General features: G+C 46.2%; 2 protein-coding genes across 3 annotated transcripts in view; both read left to right on the forward strand.

Moving 5' to 3' along the window:
- hnf1ba (HNF1 homeobox Ba) overlaps nucleotides 1-7,022 on the forward strand; it is a 17,975-nt gene extending 10,953 nt beyond the window's left edge. The window contains exons 5-10 of one of the 2 annotated variants that reach the window (XM_076977058.1): nucleotides 648-799; nucleotides 2,147-2,273; nucleotides 2,479-2,670; nucleotides 2,873-2,991; nucleotides 3,344-3,388; nucleotides 5,292-7,022. In XM_076977058.1, the coding sequence (XP_076833173.1) occupies nucleotides 648-799; nucleotides 2,147-2,273; nucleotides 2,479-2,670; nucleotides 2,873-2,991; nucleotides 3,344-3,388; nucleotides 5,292-5,312 (656 nt within the window). In that variant the 3' untranslated portion in view covers nucleotides 5,313-7,022. The remainder of the gene's footprint in view (nucleotides 1-647; nucleotides 800-2,146; nucleotides 2,274-2,478; nucleotides 2,671-2,872; nucleotides 2,992-3,343; nucleotides 3,389-5,291) is intronic. The other variant, XM_076977059.1, reaches the window with a different exon arrangement.
- Nucleotides 7,023-12,248: 5,226 nt separating this feature from the next.
- The window catches only part of synrg (synergin, gamma), a 44,202-nt gene continuing 36,450 nt past the window's right edge, over nucleotides 12,249-20,000 (forward strand). The window contains 6 exon segments of the mRNA XM_076977108.1: nucleotides 12,249-12,365; nucleotides 15,860-15,900; nucleotides 16,128-16,315; nucleotides 18,751-19,001; nucleotides 19,089-19,194; nucleotides 19,328-19,436. Of these exon segments, the coding sequence (XP_076833223.1) occupies nucleotides 12,340-12,365; nucleotides 15,860-15,900; nucleotides 16,128-16,315; nucleotides 18,751-19,001; nucleotides 19,089-19,194; nucleotides 19,328-19,436 (721 nt within the window). The 5' untranslated portion in view covers nucleotides 12,249-12,339.

A 20,000-nucleotide genomic window follows, 5' to 3' on the forward strand; every position in this document is an offset into this window, starting at 1 on the left:
GCCGCTGTGTGTCAGGGACAGGTTCCTGTTCTGTGAGCAGCTACCTCTCGCAGGTGAACAGATGTGTTTGACATTGATTTTGTAATGTTTGCTCGGTTGGTGTCAGAGGAACCTGGATTAACAAACAACCACTGGACCAGTGACAGTTGGAATTCCTGCAGAGTGGACGAGGTGTGTGTGTGTGTGTGTGTGTGTGTGTGTGTGTGTGTGTGTGTGTGTGTGTGTGTGTGTGTGTGTGTGTGTGTGAGTGTGTGTGAGTGTGAGTGTGTGTGTGTGTGTGTGTGTGTGTGTGTGAGTGTGAGTGTGTGTGTGTGTGTGTGTGTGTGTGTGTGTGAGTGTGTGTGAGTGTGAGTGTGTGTGTGTGTGTGTGTGTGTGTGTGTGTGTGTGAGTGTGAGTGTGTGTGTGTGTGTGTGTGTGTGAGTGTGAGTGTGTGTGTGTGTGTGTGTGTGTGTGTGTGTTGGGCCTGGGTGCCTCAGACTGTCTGGGCTGGCAGACACAAGAGTCACTGTCAGTATAAAAGCAGTTAGTGCTTGTATCTCTACCTGTATAGACATGTGTGGCACACTTTCAGTAAGACAAACCATCCAAGCTTACAAAAGTCACTTATCTCTCTCTCTCTCTCTCTCTCTCTCTCTCTCTCTCTCAGGTGTCAGGTACACTCAGGGTCCTGGTGAAGTCAGTGCCTCTGCTCCCATCAGTCACCATGGTGGCAGCGTCATGACGAGTGGCGTGTCTGTCCTGCAGCAGGTCTCTCCTGCAGCCCTGGACCCCGGACTGCTGTCCCCCGACGCCAAGATGGTGAGTGCACCTGGCCTCTCCCTGCCCTGATAAGATAAGCCACAGGGCTGCTTCACACACGGCGCGCACTGCCACCATCGACCACTGGCTGGCTGGACAAACACTGCATTGTTCTTCTTTCTGTGAAAACCCTGGGGAGGCAGGACCCCCCCGCCACAGCACAGCCACCAAAGTTCCCGCTCAGACGCTGGCATGTAGCGGGACGCAACCTTGACCAAGACAACCAACTTGACAAAAGAGCGTTCTGCTGTTATCGATTAGACATACCAGGATGGGAGAGGTGGGCGGGGCTCTGTCAGGATGAGTGACAGCAGTGCTGCTGGGTCTGTAAGAGGGGAGCAAATTTACATTTACATTTACATTTACGGCATTTAGCAAATAATCCGTTCAGGGTGGATCAGTGTGTTAGTGTGGTAGGGTGGTAGTGTGTTAGTGTGTTAGTGTGTTAGGGTGGTAGTGTGTTAGTGTGTTAGTGTGGTAGTGTGGTAGTGTGGTAGTGTGGTAGTGTGGTACTGTGTCCTTACACACACAACCTCCTCATACACACAACCTCCTCATACACACACAACCTCCTCACACACACACAACCTCCTCATACACACACAACCTCCTCATACACACACAACCTCTTCACACACACACAACCTCCTCACACACACAACCTCCTCACACACACACACACACACACACACACACACACACACACACACACACACCCGCATACATACAAACATACACACACACACACACACACCTCCTGACACCTACCTTCAGTGTAATTATGTCTGTCTGGCTCCTCTTGCTGATGAGACAACAACAACAACAATAACAATAATAATAATAATAATAATAATAATAATAATAATAATAATAACAGCAATAATAATAATAATAACAATATTAATAATAATAATAATAATAATAATAATAATAATAATAATAATAAACTATTTTTATAGTGCCTTTCAGGAAACTCAACTTTTATACTTTGTACACTGTACAAAAGATAAAAGATAATAGATTCAATGAAAAATAATAGTTCAACCAGCATATAATAAAAAAATGAAATAACATTAAATAGTTAAAATAGATACAATTATAAAATATAAAATAACAATAAAAATCAACAAATAAATGAAAACATAAAAATGTTCATCCATGCGCTATCTGGAACAGACGCGTTTTCAGACTGGAGAGTGTAAGAGGAACGGAGATCTCTGATCAATGGATGTGTGAACATGAGGCGGTGTGGTGGTGTGTGTGTGACAGTAGATCCTCACTCAGCATATGTGTGTGTGTGTGTGTGTGTGTGTGTGTGTGTGTGTGTGTGTGCGCTCCTCTCTCCAGGTATCAGTGTCAGGAGGAGGTCTGCCCCCTGTCAGCACCCTCACCAACATCCACGGCTCCCACCAGCCTCACCAGCAAACTCAAAACCTCATCATGCCCATCTCAGGAGTGATGACCATCGCCCAGAGTGAGTTCTCTCCATCTCTCTCTCTCTTTGTCTCTCTCTCTCTCACTCTCTCTTTCCCTGTCTCTCCGACACACTCTCAATCTCAAGCTCAAATTCAAATATCTTCGAATCTTTGAGTGTGTGCGATCTTGCTGAGGCTGTCCCCTGTGTCTCTGTCCCGTGTGTCTCTGTCCCGTGTGTCTCTGTCCCCTGTGTCTCTGTGCAGGTCTGAACACCACCCAGGGGCAGACGGTGCCCGTCATCAACAGTGTGGCGGGTAATCTGGCCGCCCTACAGCCGGTATCCTTCTCACCACAGCTGCAGCAGATACACACCACCCACCAGCAGAGTCTCATGCAGCAACCACACACACACATGAGCCAACAACCCTTCATGGCTACGGTCACACACTCACACAGTAAGTACACCACACACACACACACACACACACACACACACACAGTAAGTACACCATAAACACACACACATATACACATAAACATGCCCACACTTCTATCTGCTTACACACAACCCTTTCTAGTAGCTTTAGTGAGACGACTGTGTGTGTGTGTGTGTGTGTGTGTGTGTGTGTGTGTGTGTGTGTGTGACTCTCTCACCAGTGTACCCCCACAAGCAGGAGGTGTCCCAGTACTCCCACTCCACACGCTTCCCGTCCGCCATGGTGGTGACGGACACCAACAGTCTGGCCCCTCTCAACTCCATGTCCTCCAGCAAACAGGTGAGTGTGTGGCCCCCCGTCACGCCAGCTCCTCCACGCCAGCGGGGGCAGCGTAGCGTAGCTGGGGCAGGATACAGTATGACTCACTACTGCCATGTGGTTCTAACACGCTGCCATCTGGGTTTAAGTCTCAGGGGCTCACATGAAGATCTCAGAACAGTGTTTTGCATCAACAAATTTGGCTTACTGACCCATCCTTTAATTCTTCCTGAATCATTTCAGTATGGCTTTGCTATTTTAATACACACCTTGATGACCACTGAGGAGTATTACCTGACCACAGGTAGCAGAGTAGAAGAGCTGGTGGGGCTCGTGTTCAGTGTAATTATGTGTTTAATCCCTGTCACATTAGGACGCTCCTGTAAACAAGATGGTGCAACTTGGGGGTCTCTCCTGGGTAAATACCTCTTAAATACGGCTGCTTCCAGCTCTGCACTGTGGTGTATGGGGTCTTTTCCTTCATCTCACCTGGCCAAATCACATACTTCACCTCTCAAGTGTCAGTGTTGGTTAGAGCAAGCTTTCATTGTCTAGAGATGCCCAGCTGTGTGAGAGTTTAGGGAGCAGAGAAGTAGTGGGGGGGGATGTCTGGTGGGAGGGGTCTGGAGGGAGGGGTCTGGTGGGAGGGGTCTGGTGGGAGGGGTCTGGAGGGAGGGGTCTGGTGGGAGGGGTCTGGAGGGAGGGGTCTGGTGGGAGGGGTCTGGTGGGAGGGGTCTGGAGGGAGGGGGTGGGCCTGCCCAGCTGGCTGCTCTCGGCTTGTCCACGCTGACTGAGCAGCTCAATCAGGTGTGCGGGAGGCGTATATCCTCCTCACTGAACCTATTTCCTTTGAACAGCACCACTGCTCCCAGTCCCAGCTGTGTCTGAGTGCAGTTCTCTCTCTCTCTTTCCCTCTTTCCTTCTCTCTTTCCTTCCCTGTCCCTCTCCCCTGTCTTTCTCTCTCTGTTCTCTCATTTCTGCCTTTCTTTCATATTTTCCATCTACTCCTGTGTCCCTTCCCTTTGTCTCCGTTCTCCCTCTCTCTTCCTTTCTATCCCCCTCCCTCTCTCTCTCCCCGTCTCCCTCCACCCCTCCTTCTCTTCACTCTCTTTCCTCACCCCCTGCATGACAGACCAGGAAATGACCCTGGTTCTTAATCAAAGCTCTCCTGTGCTGCTAGTTTCCCTGCCGGAGAGGGTGTGTGTGTGTGTGTGTGTGTGTGTGTGTGTGTGTGTGTGTATTCACTAATTACGCCTCTTCCCGTAGTCTCAGACTTCTCCAGCTTGATACGCTTTCTGCTCTCAGCTGCTTTCACACGCTTAATTTCCCACGCTGCACCAGGACCGTCTGACCAGCTCGTGTGAGCTGACGTGACTCTGCCTTAATGTCAGCGTGGGCCGTAATGTTCGTCCTGACCACCTGCAGCTCCCAAACCAAAGGAGTGTAGCTCACTCACACAGCGACACCCAGGGGTAAATATCTGTAGTCAGTGCAACGTCTATGTATGCAGATATTATACAAAATGACTCAAATGGTTTATGGAAATAGCTTATCAACACAGTTGCGTCTGGAGTGTCTCAGGTATGTGGCCCCTAGCTCTGCTTAAGAGACCGTCAGGTTGCCTTTATCAGCGGCTCTGTGTTTGGATTGGGTGGTTTGCAAATGGCGGTGGACTCTCTTCCAGGGGGTGGGGTGTGGTGGGGGGTATTACAAACTCCCATGGGCTTTATTGCCCTCCTGTTTGCCCTGTTTGCCCTGTTTGCCCCCAGGCTGGGCGCTACGTCTGATAGGTCTGGCCTCGGCAGCTGGCCTGCACCTTTATCAGGTGCGGTTGTTTGGAGGCCAGCAGGTCACCGTGGGGTCACGTGCTTCTGTCCTCCCGGAGAAGGAGAGAGACAGAAAGGGCAAACATCGGCGCCGCTGCTGTCTGGGCCACGGCGGGCGTGGAACTGGTGGAGGAAGGAGGAGGAATGTATTTGGTCAGGTGTGGTCCTGCTTCAGGGCTGATAACTTCACTCTTAACTCTGGGCTTCTGAGGAAACACTGTGCTCTCTCAAGCTTAACTTCACTCTAGAATTACTCTGCTTGGCACACTGTTGACAGAATGTGATATTCAGATCGAACTCTTTCCTCCTTCTCTGAAACCCCACCCACACCCCCACACCCCCACCCACACCCCCACCCCCACCCACATCCCCACCCCCACACCCCCACCCACTCCCACCCCCACACCCACACCCCCACACCCCCACCCACTCCCACCCCCACACCCCCACCCACACCCACATCCCCACCCACACCCACACTCCTTTTGTCCACAGTGTCCTCTCCAGGCCTGGTGAACGTCCACCTGACTTCCTCATCACCACGCAACAGGAGCAGGTCTTTCTGGCCCTCTCCTTAGATGTATCCATGGCAACTCCTAATGACATGGCAACGGAGCACTGGACAGTGAGCCACTCAGAGAGGGAGGGGCCTGCGGTGGAGGGAGGGGCCTGTGGGGGGGGCGGGCAGACGTGGCAGACGTGACCTCCGCTTCCTTTTGACACAGAATGACAGGAAGACGCCCCTGGACAGTCTGTACTGGTGGATAGTCACTAGCGGTGCAGGAGATCCTGGTGATCGTGTGGGTCTGGGTTAGACGGTCCTGCTGACCTGACGACTCTGTGGGACGGTGGAGAGACGTGTGCACGAGTGGCATGGTGATCTGGGATGAAACAGACACAGAGAGATCCCCCTCCTCACCGTGAGATCCTGACCATGCTGCCTGTGGAGTGGAGATCACCTTCACACCTCCACACCTCCACAGCCTACAGCGCCCAGCCAAACTGCACTGGCCTTCGCCGCCTTTGACGAGCCCCGACACACTATAATCGAATTGTGAATGAACTGACAATCACCGTATATTCTTCTGAAAGTATTTGTGACGTTTTCTTCCTTTTCATCAGTGGAGGCACAGACAGTGTTAACGCCTGCAACTCCGTTTAAATCAACACTGCATTTTACTGCATAATCCTCAGTGTGTTCCACTGTGAGCAGATTGTAGTCATTGGTTTGTACAGATGTATATATAAATGATAAAAATGCCACTACTTATGTACGTATTTGAGGTCCACTATGCTGTTTTATTTTAAACATATGAACTGTGATTTAGAAATGACAATCTTTGGAACAGAAAGGACTATGCAATGTGTAGTGAAACACAAAGGCCTGTGTTTTTAACAGATCCACTGATGCAGAGAGAGAGAAAGAGAGAGAGAGAAGGAGAAAGAGAAAGGAGAGAGAGAGGAGAGAATGAGAGAGAATGAGAGAGGAGAGAGAGAGGAGAGAGAGAGAGAGAGAGAGAGAGAGAGAGAGAGAGAGAGAGAGAATGAGAGAGAATGAGAGAGGAGAGAGAGAGGAGAGAGAGAGAGAGAGAGAGAGAGAGAGAGAGAGAGACTCACATCAGATACTCTACCATCTCCTCCCACTTCTAAGTCCATAAAGCACCATCGTGTAAAACTACGTCATGTACAAAACATGTTTCTTTGGTAATAAAAATATTAAAGAACCTGTTTGTTGCTATAATCAGATCTGGGAGGCTCTTGCGGTATTAATACGCTGTTCCCCCAGTGGAGTGTGAGGAACACCTGTGGATGGTGAGCTCCCTCGTGTGAGGGACACCTGGTCACCAGTGGAAACATTATTAACCACGTTACACAACTCCACGGTGAAACTCCACATTACACATTTGCCTGTGAATCCTAACTCAACGCATTTACTTTAAAATGCTTTACTTTACATTACTTTAAAATGACATTATTAAGGCAACGTGTATAAAGGATGCACCATCTATCACATATTTCATTCTCGATACATAGGCTGTGCCCAGTGCTTTACTTTAAAAAAGGTCACTACATCTTTAAATGAATTTATGAACATTCACAAACCATGTAATTCTCTCCTTGTATTATTTTTGTATAAAATTTTAATCAATCTTTTAAAATCATTATTTATATTGTCAGTCAAAAACCCTGATGTTTGAAGTAAAGCTCCCCAGGATGGTAATAGTAGTTTGTCTCTTGTTTTTGTTTGAATTGTTTTTGTTGAAATTTCCCTAAGATGTCAGTGGAAAATATCTGTGTGTATGTGTGTGTGTGTGTGTGTGTGTGTGTGTGTGTGTGTGTGTGTGAGAGAGAGAGAGATATTATCAGTACATTCTGTTTCCCTCAAATCTTTCTCTAGCTTTGTGACCAGAATAATCCTTATATCATTTTGTATGGTAAAGACTTGTTTCCTAATCGTGTAAAACCTTGTTATAGATTTTTCTCCATGAATACTCTGTCAGGAGTGCAAGGAATGTTGTGGACTGAACTAGTGGCCCTTTCCAACACGTCCAGGCCCTGTCAGCCTTGTTTGCTTAACTTATCTGTTGGACGGAGGTCCTAGTGTTACATGATGCGGCACATTGTCTGTGGGTGAGTGTACGTTGGTTTATTTGCTAATGAGTGTTTCTACCTCAGCAGTACAACGTGTACTACAATGACCCTCCGGGGGGCTTGGCTACAGATGCCGATCTGATCACTCCTCACAAGGATTTAGAGGATTGCGTTGTGATAGGGTAGCTTCCCAGGGTCCTGATGCTACTTGATGCGTGATAGGGTGGCTTCCTGAAGCCCCGCCCTCTTCCTCTGCTCCAAGTTAGATGTGAAGATCTGATGATAGGATAGGATGATCTGATCCTTTTTTGGGAAAAATATGCCAAATATTTCAAATACGACTGGCAAAACACAGAGCTGGGGGGTGAGCGTGATGAGCTGGAGGTGTTTGTGCACTGGGTCATCACCCTGATATCACTCCCTTCTGCACCCATGCCACTGGTTTGGAACAACATTATCTGAAATTCCCCTCATTACAACTGCAGGTGGACAATTAGTGGACACAGTCAAAGCCACACCCACTTTGCACAAGATCTGCACCGTGATTGGTTGGGTGGTGTGGGAGAGCTTCAGTGTTTGGCTTTAAACAGCCGTAGAGTTGCTGATGTTCTCTGAGCACGGTGCGGTTCTCTGATGTTCTCTGAGGTTCTCTGATGTTCTCTGAGGTTCTCTGAGGTTCTCTGAGCACGGTGCGGTTCTCTGAGGTTCTCTGATGTTCTCTGATGTTCTCTGAGCACGGTGCGGTTCTCTGATGTTCTCTGATGTTCTCTGAGCACGGTGCGGTTCTCTGATGTTCTCTGATGTTCTCTGAGCACGGTGCGGTTCTCTGATGTTCTCTGATGTTCTCTGAGGTTCTCTGAGCACGGTGCGGTTCTCTGAGGTTCTCTGATGTTCTCTGAGCACGGTGAGGTTCTCTGAGGTTCTCTGATGTTCTCTGAGCACGGTGAGGTTCTCTGATGTTCTCTGAGGTTCTCTGAGGTTCTCTGAGCACGGTTCTCACAGTTCACTTCAGGTTACATGAAACAGGACAAATATTAGTTTGCTTATCAATAACTGATTGAATGTCTGAGTATTCTGTGAGTAATAAGTACACCCAGTTCTGTCATGGCCTCTTTACTGTAGCCGTTTAGCATATTTAGTATATTTAGTATATTTTGTTAATAATGCTATTAATATTTAAAAATATTTTGCTATTGCATTAATGACCCACTTTAATTACATTTTCTTTTATAACATCTGAGATTTTTAATAAAAAGTTAATGGTTAATGAGAATTCATATTCTCTCTTCCATGTAAAAGACACTCAATATCATACTCATTATCCAAGGACTATCAAACATTTGGACTATCAAACATTTGTGTGCCACTGTCTTGTGACTGTAATGGGACTGTAATGAGACTGTAATGGGACTGTAATGGCATTGTAATGTGACTATCTTGTGACTGTAATGTGTAATGTGACTGTCTTGTGACTGTAATGGGACTGTTTTGTGACTATAATGTGACTGTAATGGGACTGTAATGGCATTGTAATGTGACTATCTTGTGACTGTAATGTGTAATGTGACTGTCTTGTGACTGTAATGGGACTGTTTTGTGACTATAATGTGACTGTAATGTGACTGTCTTTTGACTGTAATGTGACTGTTTTGTAACTATAATGTGACTGTCTTGTGACTGTCATGAGACTGTAATGGGACTGTCTTATGACTGTAATGTGATGGATCTTACTAAATCACTCTCATTTCACATCTTTTTTGGGTTTTAGTACCAGGTTTATGACCCCTTGAGGCTGTAGTTCATTCTTCTGAAAGACAACGGCCTGCTGGGAAAACACTTGTAAGCCACTGATGTCTCCTAGTTTGGTTGTGAATGAGGCCTTTGATAGCAGAGTCCCAGGGAGCCAGTAATGTTCTTACTGGCCCTTTAATGGCTGTTCTCTGAATAGAATAGAGGCTTCAAGCAGAGGCCAGGGGACATTGTGTCTCAGCATCCTGTAGGGGGCGCACTTAACAGGACAGGCTGCTACACTGTTAAAGCCACTGCGTGTACTCACTTGGAAAATGAAGATTGCTGGACGATATGTAAGAAAGTCTTACTTTATATCAGACACAGCTGGACAGTTTGAGCTGTGGGATGATGATTATTGTTAATGGATTTTTGGATTCTCGCAATGCTTGTTTTTAATGGTCATGATGGGCACTATATGAATTCTATTATATAAAAAAATTGTTTCACTCTTTTTTAAGGGGCAGTCGAGCTATAGTTTGTATATATGTGTGTGGGTGTGGTTGGGGTGTGTGCATGCATGTGTGTTTGTGTGGCTGTGATTGTATGTGTGTGTGTGTGTGTGTGTGTGTGTTTGTGTGAGTGTGTGTGTGTATGTGTATGCGTGTGTGTGTATGTGCGTGTGTATGTGCGTGTGTGTGTGCGTGTGTGTGTGTGTCTGTGTGTGTGTGTATGTGTATGTGTGTGTGTGTGTCTATGCGTGTGTGTGTATGTGTGTGTGTGTGTCTGTGTGTGTGTGTATGCGTGTGTGTGTATGTGCGTGTGTATGTGTGTGTGTGTGTGTGTGTGTGTGTGTGAGGACGCAGAGGTCAGCAGGACAGAGCTGGAAGACAAAGGGTGTGAGTTGGGTGTTTGGGGACGTTTGCTGCGTGTCCAGTCCTCGCAACAGAATAGGCACTACATCACCTCCAGCTGGGCCCTAAAGGGCTCCTGCGCTGGAGTGCTCAGCAGGGGTCAGAGGTCAGAGGGGCACGTCCTGCCATGGCTAATTGGTGACACTGGCTCAAACCAAGATCAGAGAGCGCCTTTGAAATGACACCATCAAAAACAAGTACAGTAACGCATGGCACCTTTTAAGGGTCGTGGCCCACACCGTCATCATCACTGCACAAACAGCTCAGTGTGAGTTTCCTACCGGCCGATATCACTGAAATAGTCATATGACTGGATGCCTTAACTCAGTAGCAAATAGTTTAATCACATGAAGATTCATGAAATGCATTGCCAGGGCAACTCAGTTAGAATCAGAATCAGTGACTAAATTACATGTGTACAGGTGCAGCGTGTGCACAGAAAGACCCTTCAGAAATAACCCGATGACACCTTCACGTGTCAAACCTGTAGGGAGACGATCAGAACAGTCATAGACCACAGTGCCATAAACATGTAGGGAAATAGCAGCACAATTAGAAAACAAAACATTAAAAGACTCATTTAGTTAAAAGCCTTACAGCTATTAGGGGGTGAATGAAATTAGGATTATAATGGAGAATAAAACCATCAACATCAATCACTCTGATCCCTCATTTATTAATCCACTCTGACTCCTCCGTCTGTTAAAGCAGTTAGTGTATATGGAGTCAACACTGAGGACATATTTAAATATTGGGATATATTTAAAAGTTAGGTATTTATTTAAAAGATATTGATTTTGTGGCCTTAAAAATACAGTAAATGTATTGACAGTTAATGCACAACAGTAAATGTATCCAGAGTAAATAGTAAATGTATTGTGTATGCGCGTGTGTGTGTGTATGGGTGTGTATGGGTGTGTGTGTGGTGGTAGTCGGGGGGATGTTGAGGATGAATCAGACCTTTTCTGTTCTTTCAGCAGGGAGACGGATCATACAGCAGAAAGGAGTCATGACAGATAGCAGAGACCCTGCTGCTGTGGCCCTCGCTGAAGACTGCTGTGATGTATGGTGTGATGTATGGTGTGATGTATGGTGATGGGGAGGAGAACCCTGGGTTAATGTTCACCTGGGCTCGAAGAGCGACCGACAGTCCCCAGCACATTCATGCCAGTTCTGGGCTCTGTGCTGGGGGCAGGTCTGACGACACTGGCCTCTAGCTAAACCCAGTGATCCCAGTAGGGTAACGGCATCCTTCACGGCTGGTCACAGGACCTTAATAGTCATGTAAGGTCCCCCTTTCAGATGGATGAACGGGCTACGAAACAAATGGCATCTCAATCTTTCTGGTGGTGCAGATGTCGTAACATTTCAACACTCTGTTTTCATGGTGCCACTGTTCACAGAGAAGTTTTTCATTTGTTACATTCTTTGTGGGATCAGGCCCAGGTTATGGTGTAACAGCCCAAGAGGTTATAAGACACAGAGGTTATAAGACACAGAGGTTATAAGTGCAGATGAACAGAGACTTAATAAAATGAGAACTGTGCTAATGCCATGTAATACCATCTAACGTCTACTTTATAATGACCATCTCTCCTTAAAATAACCATAACCATACCCCAACCCCTCAACCTAATTCCATAATTAGTATAAAGTATAAAAATTTCGTTCCGCCCCATGCAAATGTGATGCGAATGACAATAAACACTCCTTGAATCCTTAATATAGCTTAAGAACAAGAACATGGCAGCAGTTACTTTGTTTTCCACAGTGTTGATTGAGAGACTAACGGTGTAAACGTTTATAATGATCAGTTTCAAACAAGAATATTTAAACAAAGAATAAAATACTAAATGTTACAGTGCGCTCCCCGGGACGGACTCTCCACCCTAGCAGGACACGGACCACAGTTAGTCTAGGCAGCCCCGTTTGGAGACGGAATTGTTTTTCTAGCGTTATAGCGCCACCTTCTGGTTTCTTGTTGCTCTACAATCTCATTGCGTGGCTTGCAAATGTCCGATTACTTCGAGGTGGCGGCGTGTTTTTATTAAAATAAATATTTATTTTAATATTATTCTATTAAAATAACACATAAGCACAGAGGGTTGAGATATTTAGGCCACATTTGAGGCTCTGGTTTGGTTTTAGCCGAGCCCCGCCCCCTTCTGACCCAACTCATCTGGACGGACCGCGCGCTTTGGCGCGTGAATCAAGCCCCCGCGTGCGCGCGCGCGTTCGTCCTGTCCGCGCGCGTCCGCAGGTGACCCGGAAGTCTCGGCGGATGACGTCAGTTTCGCTGGCTGTGAGAGATGGCGCTGCGGCCGGGATCGGGCAGGTAGAGACACGCGCAGCGGCGCGCGACCCCTCGCGCTTCACCCCGGTGTGTGTGTCCGTGTCTGAATGTGCGTCCGTCACCGGGCAGAACCGACCCCGTTTGCGCGGCGCGTGCGGTTTAGTCTCGCTCTTCCGGTCCGTTTTTGGCGCTAGCTGCTAGGCTAGGCTAGCGCGTCGTCCCGGTTTATCCGCCCAAGCGTGAGTGAGTGAAGCTGCCGGTCCGCTCGCGCTCCGTGAGGGCGGATAACGCAGGACGAGCCCGGTTAACGGACACGGTCCAGGTCTGCACGCGCAGATCGGTTAACGGACACGGTCCGCGTGATGTCGTCGGGGTTCACGGTCACGTTGAAGCCGAATGTGACCCCCCCGTACCGGGTGTGTGTGCTGCCGGTGCTCCGGTCCGGTGGTCTGGTAATGATCTCGGTGTTTATTCACACACACACACACACACACACACACACACCTCGGTCTACACCGACACGTCCCCGTGTAACCGTGTGTGTCTTGCCGTGTGTGTGTGTGTGTGTGTGTTGGTCAGGCTGCACCTGTATCTGACACACGGCTCGTCTCATCATTAATTTACTGCTGCAGCTCCAGCTGGTGAAGGTGTGAATAATGAATGTGTGGCGACACACACACCGTCATACTGATACTCCATGCTTCAGCGTGCACGTCCATCCCTCACCTGTTCAGGTGTATCATACTAGCCTACAACACCATCTACATCACTCCTGTCTGAACAGGGTCACTCCAGCAGAAGAGTCCGTTAGACCGCCTGGTGAGCGGTGTGCTGACCCACAGGCTTTTGGAGTTGCTTCACTCTTTTTTCCACTCGCTGTCGTCACTGCGGATAGATTATGGTACAGAGGCAGTCAGGACAGCACCTCTCTGGCAGTGCATGCAGGCTGGAAGAGCAGGACACTGACAGGACACTGACAGGACACTGACAGGACTCGGACAGGACTCGGACAGGACACTGACAGGACTCTGACACACTCCAGGACAGGAACAGAGTCCCAGCAGAAATGCCATGCAGAATTTTTCTGAGTGGATCAGGAAAGAAAACTGAAGTGCAAATTAAGTTCACCAAATTCACTGCCTATGCCTCGGAAAACTGGGAAATGTAGTTCACAGCTGTCAATCATGAAATTGCTCAAATTGTTTATTGTCTGGAGTGTCTAATACACGTTCCACATTTCATTTAAAATACAGATGCTGTTTTTGTTTTGTTTCCCTCATATCTACACAAGAGTTGAGGACCTACATATTCAAGAGTCCTTCACTAACGCAGTGCAACTTTAATATAAAAATGTGTCATTTAAAATCCCACATGGGGAGGGAGTGTAACACCCTGCTGGGGAGAACTTACATCAGTACAGTTGAGTTCAGTCAAGGTGACCATTTTTGAATGTCACTCCCGTAGGCCTGTGTGAGATCTCACTCTGGAGATTCTTCATTGTTAATCTACAGTCTAAATCCAGTGTTGTCTTGTGTAATCTGCATCACTGGATTTTACTGTGGACTATTGTAGAGCCAATAATGATAATAACTATTGAAGTGTTAGACTTGATCATGATTATCCAGAATCAGAAACGTTTTGGTTCTTGTAAGTGTGAGAACCTGCTGTCCAGTGTAAAACAAAAACAGCACACAGACCTGCAGGAACTTCTAGAGCTACTCAGAAAAAAGAGAAAAGGAAATAAACAAACAAACAAACAGAATGGAGCTATTACTGCACGGGTCAGAGGTCACTGCTGGATCACACCCACACGGATTAATTCAGTTTGTTCAGTAGTTTTGGCACGTTCTCGTCACACTGGTTTCCAAAGGTGCATCCTGACCTCAGGCCTGTCGAAAGAAGCATGTCTGGGATTCTGACGTGTTGCTCTGATTGGAGCACATACGTGTCACATGTCCAATTACAATGACGAGTAACATGTTGGCTTTATTTAATGTGGCATATGAATCCACGAGTTAATCAGACACATAATTTATGATGCTATGATGCATCAGATCTTTGGAATCCATGGGGGTATTTCTGTGAATTTTGTCACAGAAGTGACTACTACTCTCCAGCTTGTAGATATTTCTACTAAGTTTTTTATTCACCATGTTAAGACTTAAGCTTCTGTGATCGAGGCTTGTAAGACGAGTATTGAACCCTAGTCAGAATGAGCAGTGTTGCTTTCAGCTGGGTCAAGAGTTCTGCTCCTCCCTGGATTGATCATTTGCCTTTAATCAGACGTACGTTTATCTCATAAATAAGGGAAGGAAAGCACAGGCAATAGAAAAGGCTGTGTAGCATTGGTCTTCACAGGAGAGTGATATAGAGTGATATTTCTCTACCCTGTGAGGCTGTGTAGCATTGGTCTTCACAGGAGAGTGATATAGAGTGATATTTCTCTACCCTGTGAGGCTGTGTAGCATTGGTCTTCACAGGAGAGTGATATAGAGTGATATTTTTCTCTACCCTGTGAGGCTGTGTAGCATTGGTCTTCACAGGAGAGTGATATAGAGTGATATTTCTCTACCCTGTGAGGCTGTGTAGCATTGGTCTTCACAGGAGAGTGATATAGAGTGATATTTCTCTACCCTGTGAGGCTGTGTAGCATTGGTCTTCACAGGAGAGTGATATAGAGTGATATTTCTCTACCCTGTGAGGCTGTGTAGCATTGGTCTTCACAGGAGAGTGATATAGAGTGATATTTCTCTACCCTGTGAGGCTGTGTAGCATTGGTCTTCACAGGAGAGTGATATAGAGTGATATTTTTCTCTACCCTGTGAGGCTGTGTAGCATTGGTCTTCACAGGAGAGTGATATAGAGTGATATTTCTCTACCCTGTGAGGCTGTGTAGCATTGGTCTTCACAGGAGAGTGATATAGAGTGATATTTTTCTCTACCCTGTGAGGCTGTGTAGCATGGGTCTTCACAGGAGAGTGATATAGAGTGATATTTTTCTCTACCCTGTGAGGCTGTGTAGCATGGGTCTTCACAGGAGAGTGATATAGAGTGATATTTCTCTACCCTGTGAGGCTGTGTAGCATTGGTCTTCACAGGAGAGTGATATAGAGTGATATTTCTCTACCCTGTGAGGCTGTGTAGCATTGGTCTTCACAGGAGAGTGCTATAGAGTGATATTTCTCTACCCTGTGAGGCTGTGTAGCATTGGTCTTTACAGGAGAGTGATATAGAGTGATATTTTTCTCTACCCTGTGAGGCTGTGTAGCATTGGTCTTCACAGGAGAGTGATATAGAGTGATATTTTTCTCTACCCTGTGAGGCTGTGTAGCATTGGTCTTCACAGGAGAGTGATATAGAGTGATATTTCTCTACCCTGTGAGGCTGTGTAGCATTGGTCTTCACAGGAGAGTGATATAGAGTGATATTTCTCTACCCTGTGAGGCTGTGTAGCATTGGTCTTCACAGGAGAGTGATATAGAGTGATATTTTTCTCTACCCTGTGAGCTCATTTGCTGTGTCTGGTCTTTGTCTAGTTTCCTCTTCCCTGTTGGAGGGGGACTTGGACCACCTCAAGGTAAGAAGTGTATGTTTTGCTGGATAATTTACTTTTATATTGGATGTGAGTAACCTTGTGTGCATACAAGCATTTTCTTCAGGACATGGGCAGCATTTCAAGAGTTTTTCCTGCACTTTTTTGCCCAATTACGTTGTTTTTTGTAGCTAAAGTGAACTCCTGCTTCCTCCTACATTCAGACCCACCTCAGAATGTAGAGCTGTGTGAGCCGCTGTATTTTCTGACAGGAGTGATGCCGGTGCAGCAGCAGGCCCCGCCCCAGCAGCAGGCCCCTCCCCAGCAGCAGGCCCCTCCCCAGCAGCAGGCTCCGCCCCAGCAGGGCTTTCCTATGGTTCCTGTCATGCAGCCAAACATGCCGGGTATGATGGGGATGAATTTCGGCGCTCAGATGCCCCCTGGTGCCATGACCATGCAGGTCAGCGTAAGACAACTTGAGTAATGTGTGTCTTCAGGTGGCTGAGGTGACGTGGAGCTAATACTGCCACCCTCTATCTCTTTACAAGCAGCTTGTCCTCACTGTTTTAGCCTAATGTGAACGTGGTGTGTGTGTGTGTGTATATGTAATTTATATACTGTTTGACTGATTGACTGATTGATTTTGTATTTATTTAATAAAATTGGAGATGCCAACAATTCAACAAGACACGGGTTATATAACAAGCTTTATAACAACCAGATTTAGTCTGAAGGAATATGAGGAGAAATAGACATGACTGTTATTACTGGACTAACTAGCCAGGTTACAGGCCCGAGCACGTTATTATATGAAATATCTTGAGACGAAGTTAATCAAGATGTTCAGACACTCATTTCTGCTTTATTGGTAATTTTTCTTTTACATTTTCATGTATTTCATGTTTGCCAGAATCCTGTATTTTTCTGTACATTAACGGTCATTTGTCTCTGATCAGTGCTACTGAAGAAATTGCTTTGCACACAGACATAACGTCATTCTGGGATCTTTTTGAATGGTTGATGTAGTGCTGGACAATAACTCAATATCAATATATATTGCGATAGAAAATGTTTCAATAACTTTGATGTGAACACATTTTCTATATTTCGATAAACGATATTTACAACATTACAATGTTCATAACAGGGCGCTGCCGTTAGTTCATTGCATTCAAACCGATCTGAAAAAGCAAAATGAAGTGACTGATGTAGCCTACATCATGTGCACGCGGCCAGGGCTCAGCAACCACAGGCTGTGCTAGTTATGGTTCGAATCCTACTGCGTTACACTTCGACGAGCGATAATAAAGCAGACTAAATAGTTGATAAAAGGGAAAGACCAAAGGTGTCAAATGTATTCACATTCATTACTTGGGTAGATACTAGGGTTTAAAAATGTTTCTGTAGAAGTTGAAGTATCAAGTAAAAGTGTAAAAGTACTGGTTTCAAAACTACTTAAAGTATAAAAGTAAAAGTAATGTAATGGGAAAATGTCATTAAGGACAAAAATGTAAGCCGTGTCACAGTGCCTATAGGGCACAACCCCACCTCCCCCCAAAAATAGTTTTCTAAAAGCCATAATGACATAATGTTATTTAAAAATGTCAACGCTAAAAAATAAGGATGCACTAGGCTAACTGTTTCAGCCCCATATATGCCCATTTAAATGAATGCATTTTCGTAAACTGCTATTTTATTAAAACAAAATAGTCACGGAGGGAGGGGCAGCGAGGGAGTGGAGCACGACACAAAACATTTATTACCATGGAGCACTTTTGATATAGGCTACTGTATGGCTACAGTACGAGTTCTCGAGTCTCTGCCATGAACATCTTCATACTAATCCATTCATGTCTGCTGTCTCATTGCTGGAGTGTGACTTGACATGTGCGATGGATCCCACACAAAGCAGTAGGGTGTGGGAGTGGTGTATGTTTATACTTCTGATCCCACCACAATCAAATCCGCTCTATCTGGATGTCACGATTGATCTGGATAGTTTTTTTTTATGATGACAAGCTAGATTGAGAACAAGCCAAAATTAAATAGGCTATTTCTAACGAGGCTATTTCTAACATGGCATACCATTTAAAACGCTTAAGGCGGAAAAAAAAAACCAATTCAGTCGTTTGTCGTCTCGTTGTGGTGCGTCTCGGCAAGTAGGCCTACAAACATTTTTTGTTGTTGTTTGCTTTTTAAACCCTGTTACTTGAACCTTTACTTCTAATTTTTTTGCTGTTGTGTGGCAATATTTTTTATATTTTCAGGCAGGCATATTTTATTTAAAATATTTTGGACATTTTGCACAGTCCCTGTCTGACAGTTCGATATGCGCACTGACGGTGACTTTTTTTTTGTTAATGTCCTCTAACGTTTCATAAAAAAATAAATAAATAAAATAAAAGCTGAATAAAGCCAACCTACCATGTTTATTAATTTATCTGAGTGTTTTAGGTTTTTACTTTGAAGTGGAAAAAAGTCCTGAATGAGAACAGGATCCCGTTTAAGGTGCTCTAGATAAAACAAACCCCGATTCGACTATTAGTCGACTAAAGGGAAAATCTGACGAATCGGATTCGACTATGAAAATCCTTAGAAGAAGACACCTCTACTATTTTTATTTCAAAAGTAAATATAGCTTTATAGGAAGATGTTTCATATACTTAACATTCATTTTTTAGACATTTGTAGGTTCAGACATCCGTTGTGGGCATTTTTGGCAGTTTTCTTTTATATTGTCCATATCGATATCGGAATTATATCGTATTGACCGAAATTAATAAATATATTGTGATATAAATTTTGCCCACATTGTCCAGCCCTAGGTTGATGGTAACTGCTTAGTGAAAGACAGTCATAACGAACTACGTGTTTCGTCCCACTGTCTCTGAACAGGCTGGCTTGGCCTTGGGCATCCAGGCGCCGGTGCAGTTTGTGGGTCAGCCGCAGTTCGTGGGCCTGCGGGCCCCGGGGCCACAGTACTCCACGGGGCCACAGTACTCCACGGGGCCACAGTACTCCGCAGGGCCACAGTACTCCGCAGGGCCACAGTACTCCACGGGGCCACAGTACTCCGCAGGGCCACAGTACTCCGCAGGGCCACAGTACTCCGCCGACCTCCAGAAGCAGATGGTAGAGGAGCACCAGTGAGTGTCTGCGCACACACTGAGGCAGAGAGGAGTGATGATGAACTCCTGCTCATTCTGTGTGTGTGTGTGTGTGTGTGTGTGTAGGAAGCGTTTGGAGCAGCAACAGCGTATGTTGGATGAAGACAGGAAGCGAAGGCAGTTTGAGGAGCAGAAGCAGAAATTACGTCTGCTGAGCAGCGTCAAACCTAAAGTGAGTCGTCACCCCCCCCCCCCCCCCCCCCCCCCCCCCAACACCCCCCACCCCAGTCTCTCCCTCTGTGTGCCCATGGACATGGAGATCTGCCCCAGTCCTCAGTGAAGCTCCTCTGCTCCTTTCTGCTCAGAGCGGTGAGAAGGTCAGAGATGCACTTGAGGCCATCAAGGGAAATCTGGACGGCTTCAGCAGAGACGCCAAGATGCATCCCACTCCATCCTCACAGCCCAAACAAGCAGGTACCCCCGCGCTGCGCCTTACTGCCCCCTACTGCCCCCGCGCTGCGCCTTACTGCCCCCACTGTGTCCACTTACACTGTTACACTGTGTCCACTTACACTGTGTTCACTTACACTGTGTTACACTGTGTCCACTTACACTGTGTCCACTTACACTGTTACACTGTGTCCACTTACACTGTGTTACACTGTGTCCACTTACACTGTGTTCACTTACACTGTGTCCACTTACACTGTTACACTGTGTCCACTTACACTGTGTTCACTTACACTGTTACACTGTGTCCACTTACACTGTGTTACACTGTGTCTACTTACACTGTGTTACACTGTGTCCACTTACACTGTGTTACACTGTGTCCACTTACACTGTGTTACACTGTGTCTACTTACACTGTGTCTACTTACACTGTGTTACACTGTGTCTACTTACACTGTGTTACACTGTGTCCACTTAGACTGTGTTACACTGTGTCCACTTAGACTGTGTTACACTGTGTCCACTTACACTGTGTTACACTGTGTTCACTTACACTGTATCTACTTACACTGTGTTACACTGTGT

Source organism: Brachyhypopomus gauderio, chromosome 16 (assembly GCF_052324685.1).
Source record: "Brachyhypopomus gauderio isolate BG-103 chromosome 16, BGAUD_0.2, whole genome shotgun sequence".
In the NCBI taxonomy this organism is placed as follows: Eukaryota; Metazoa; Chordata; class Actinopteri; order Gymnotiformes; family Hypopomidae; genus Brachyhypopomus; species Brachyhypopomus gauderio.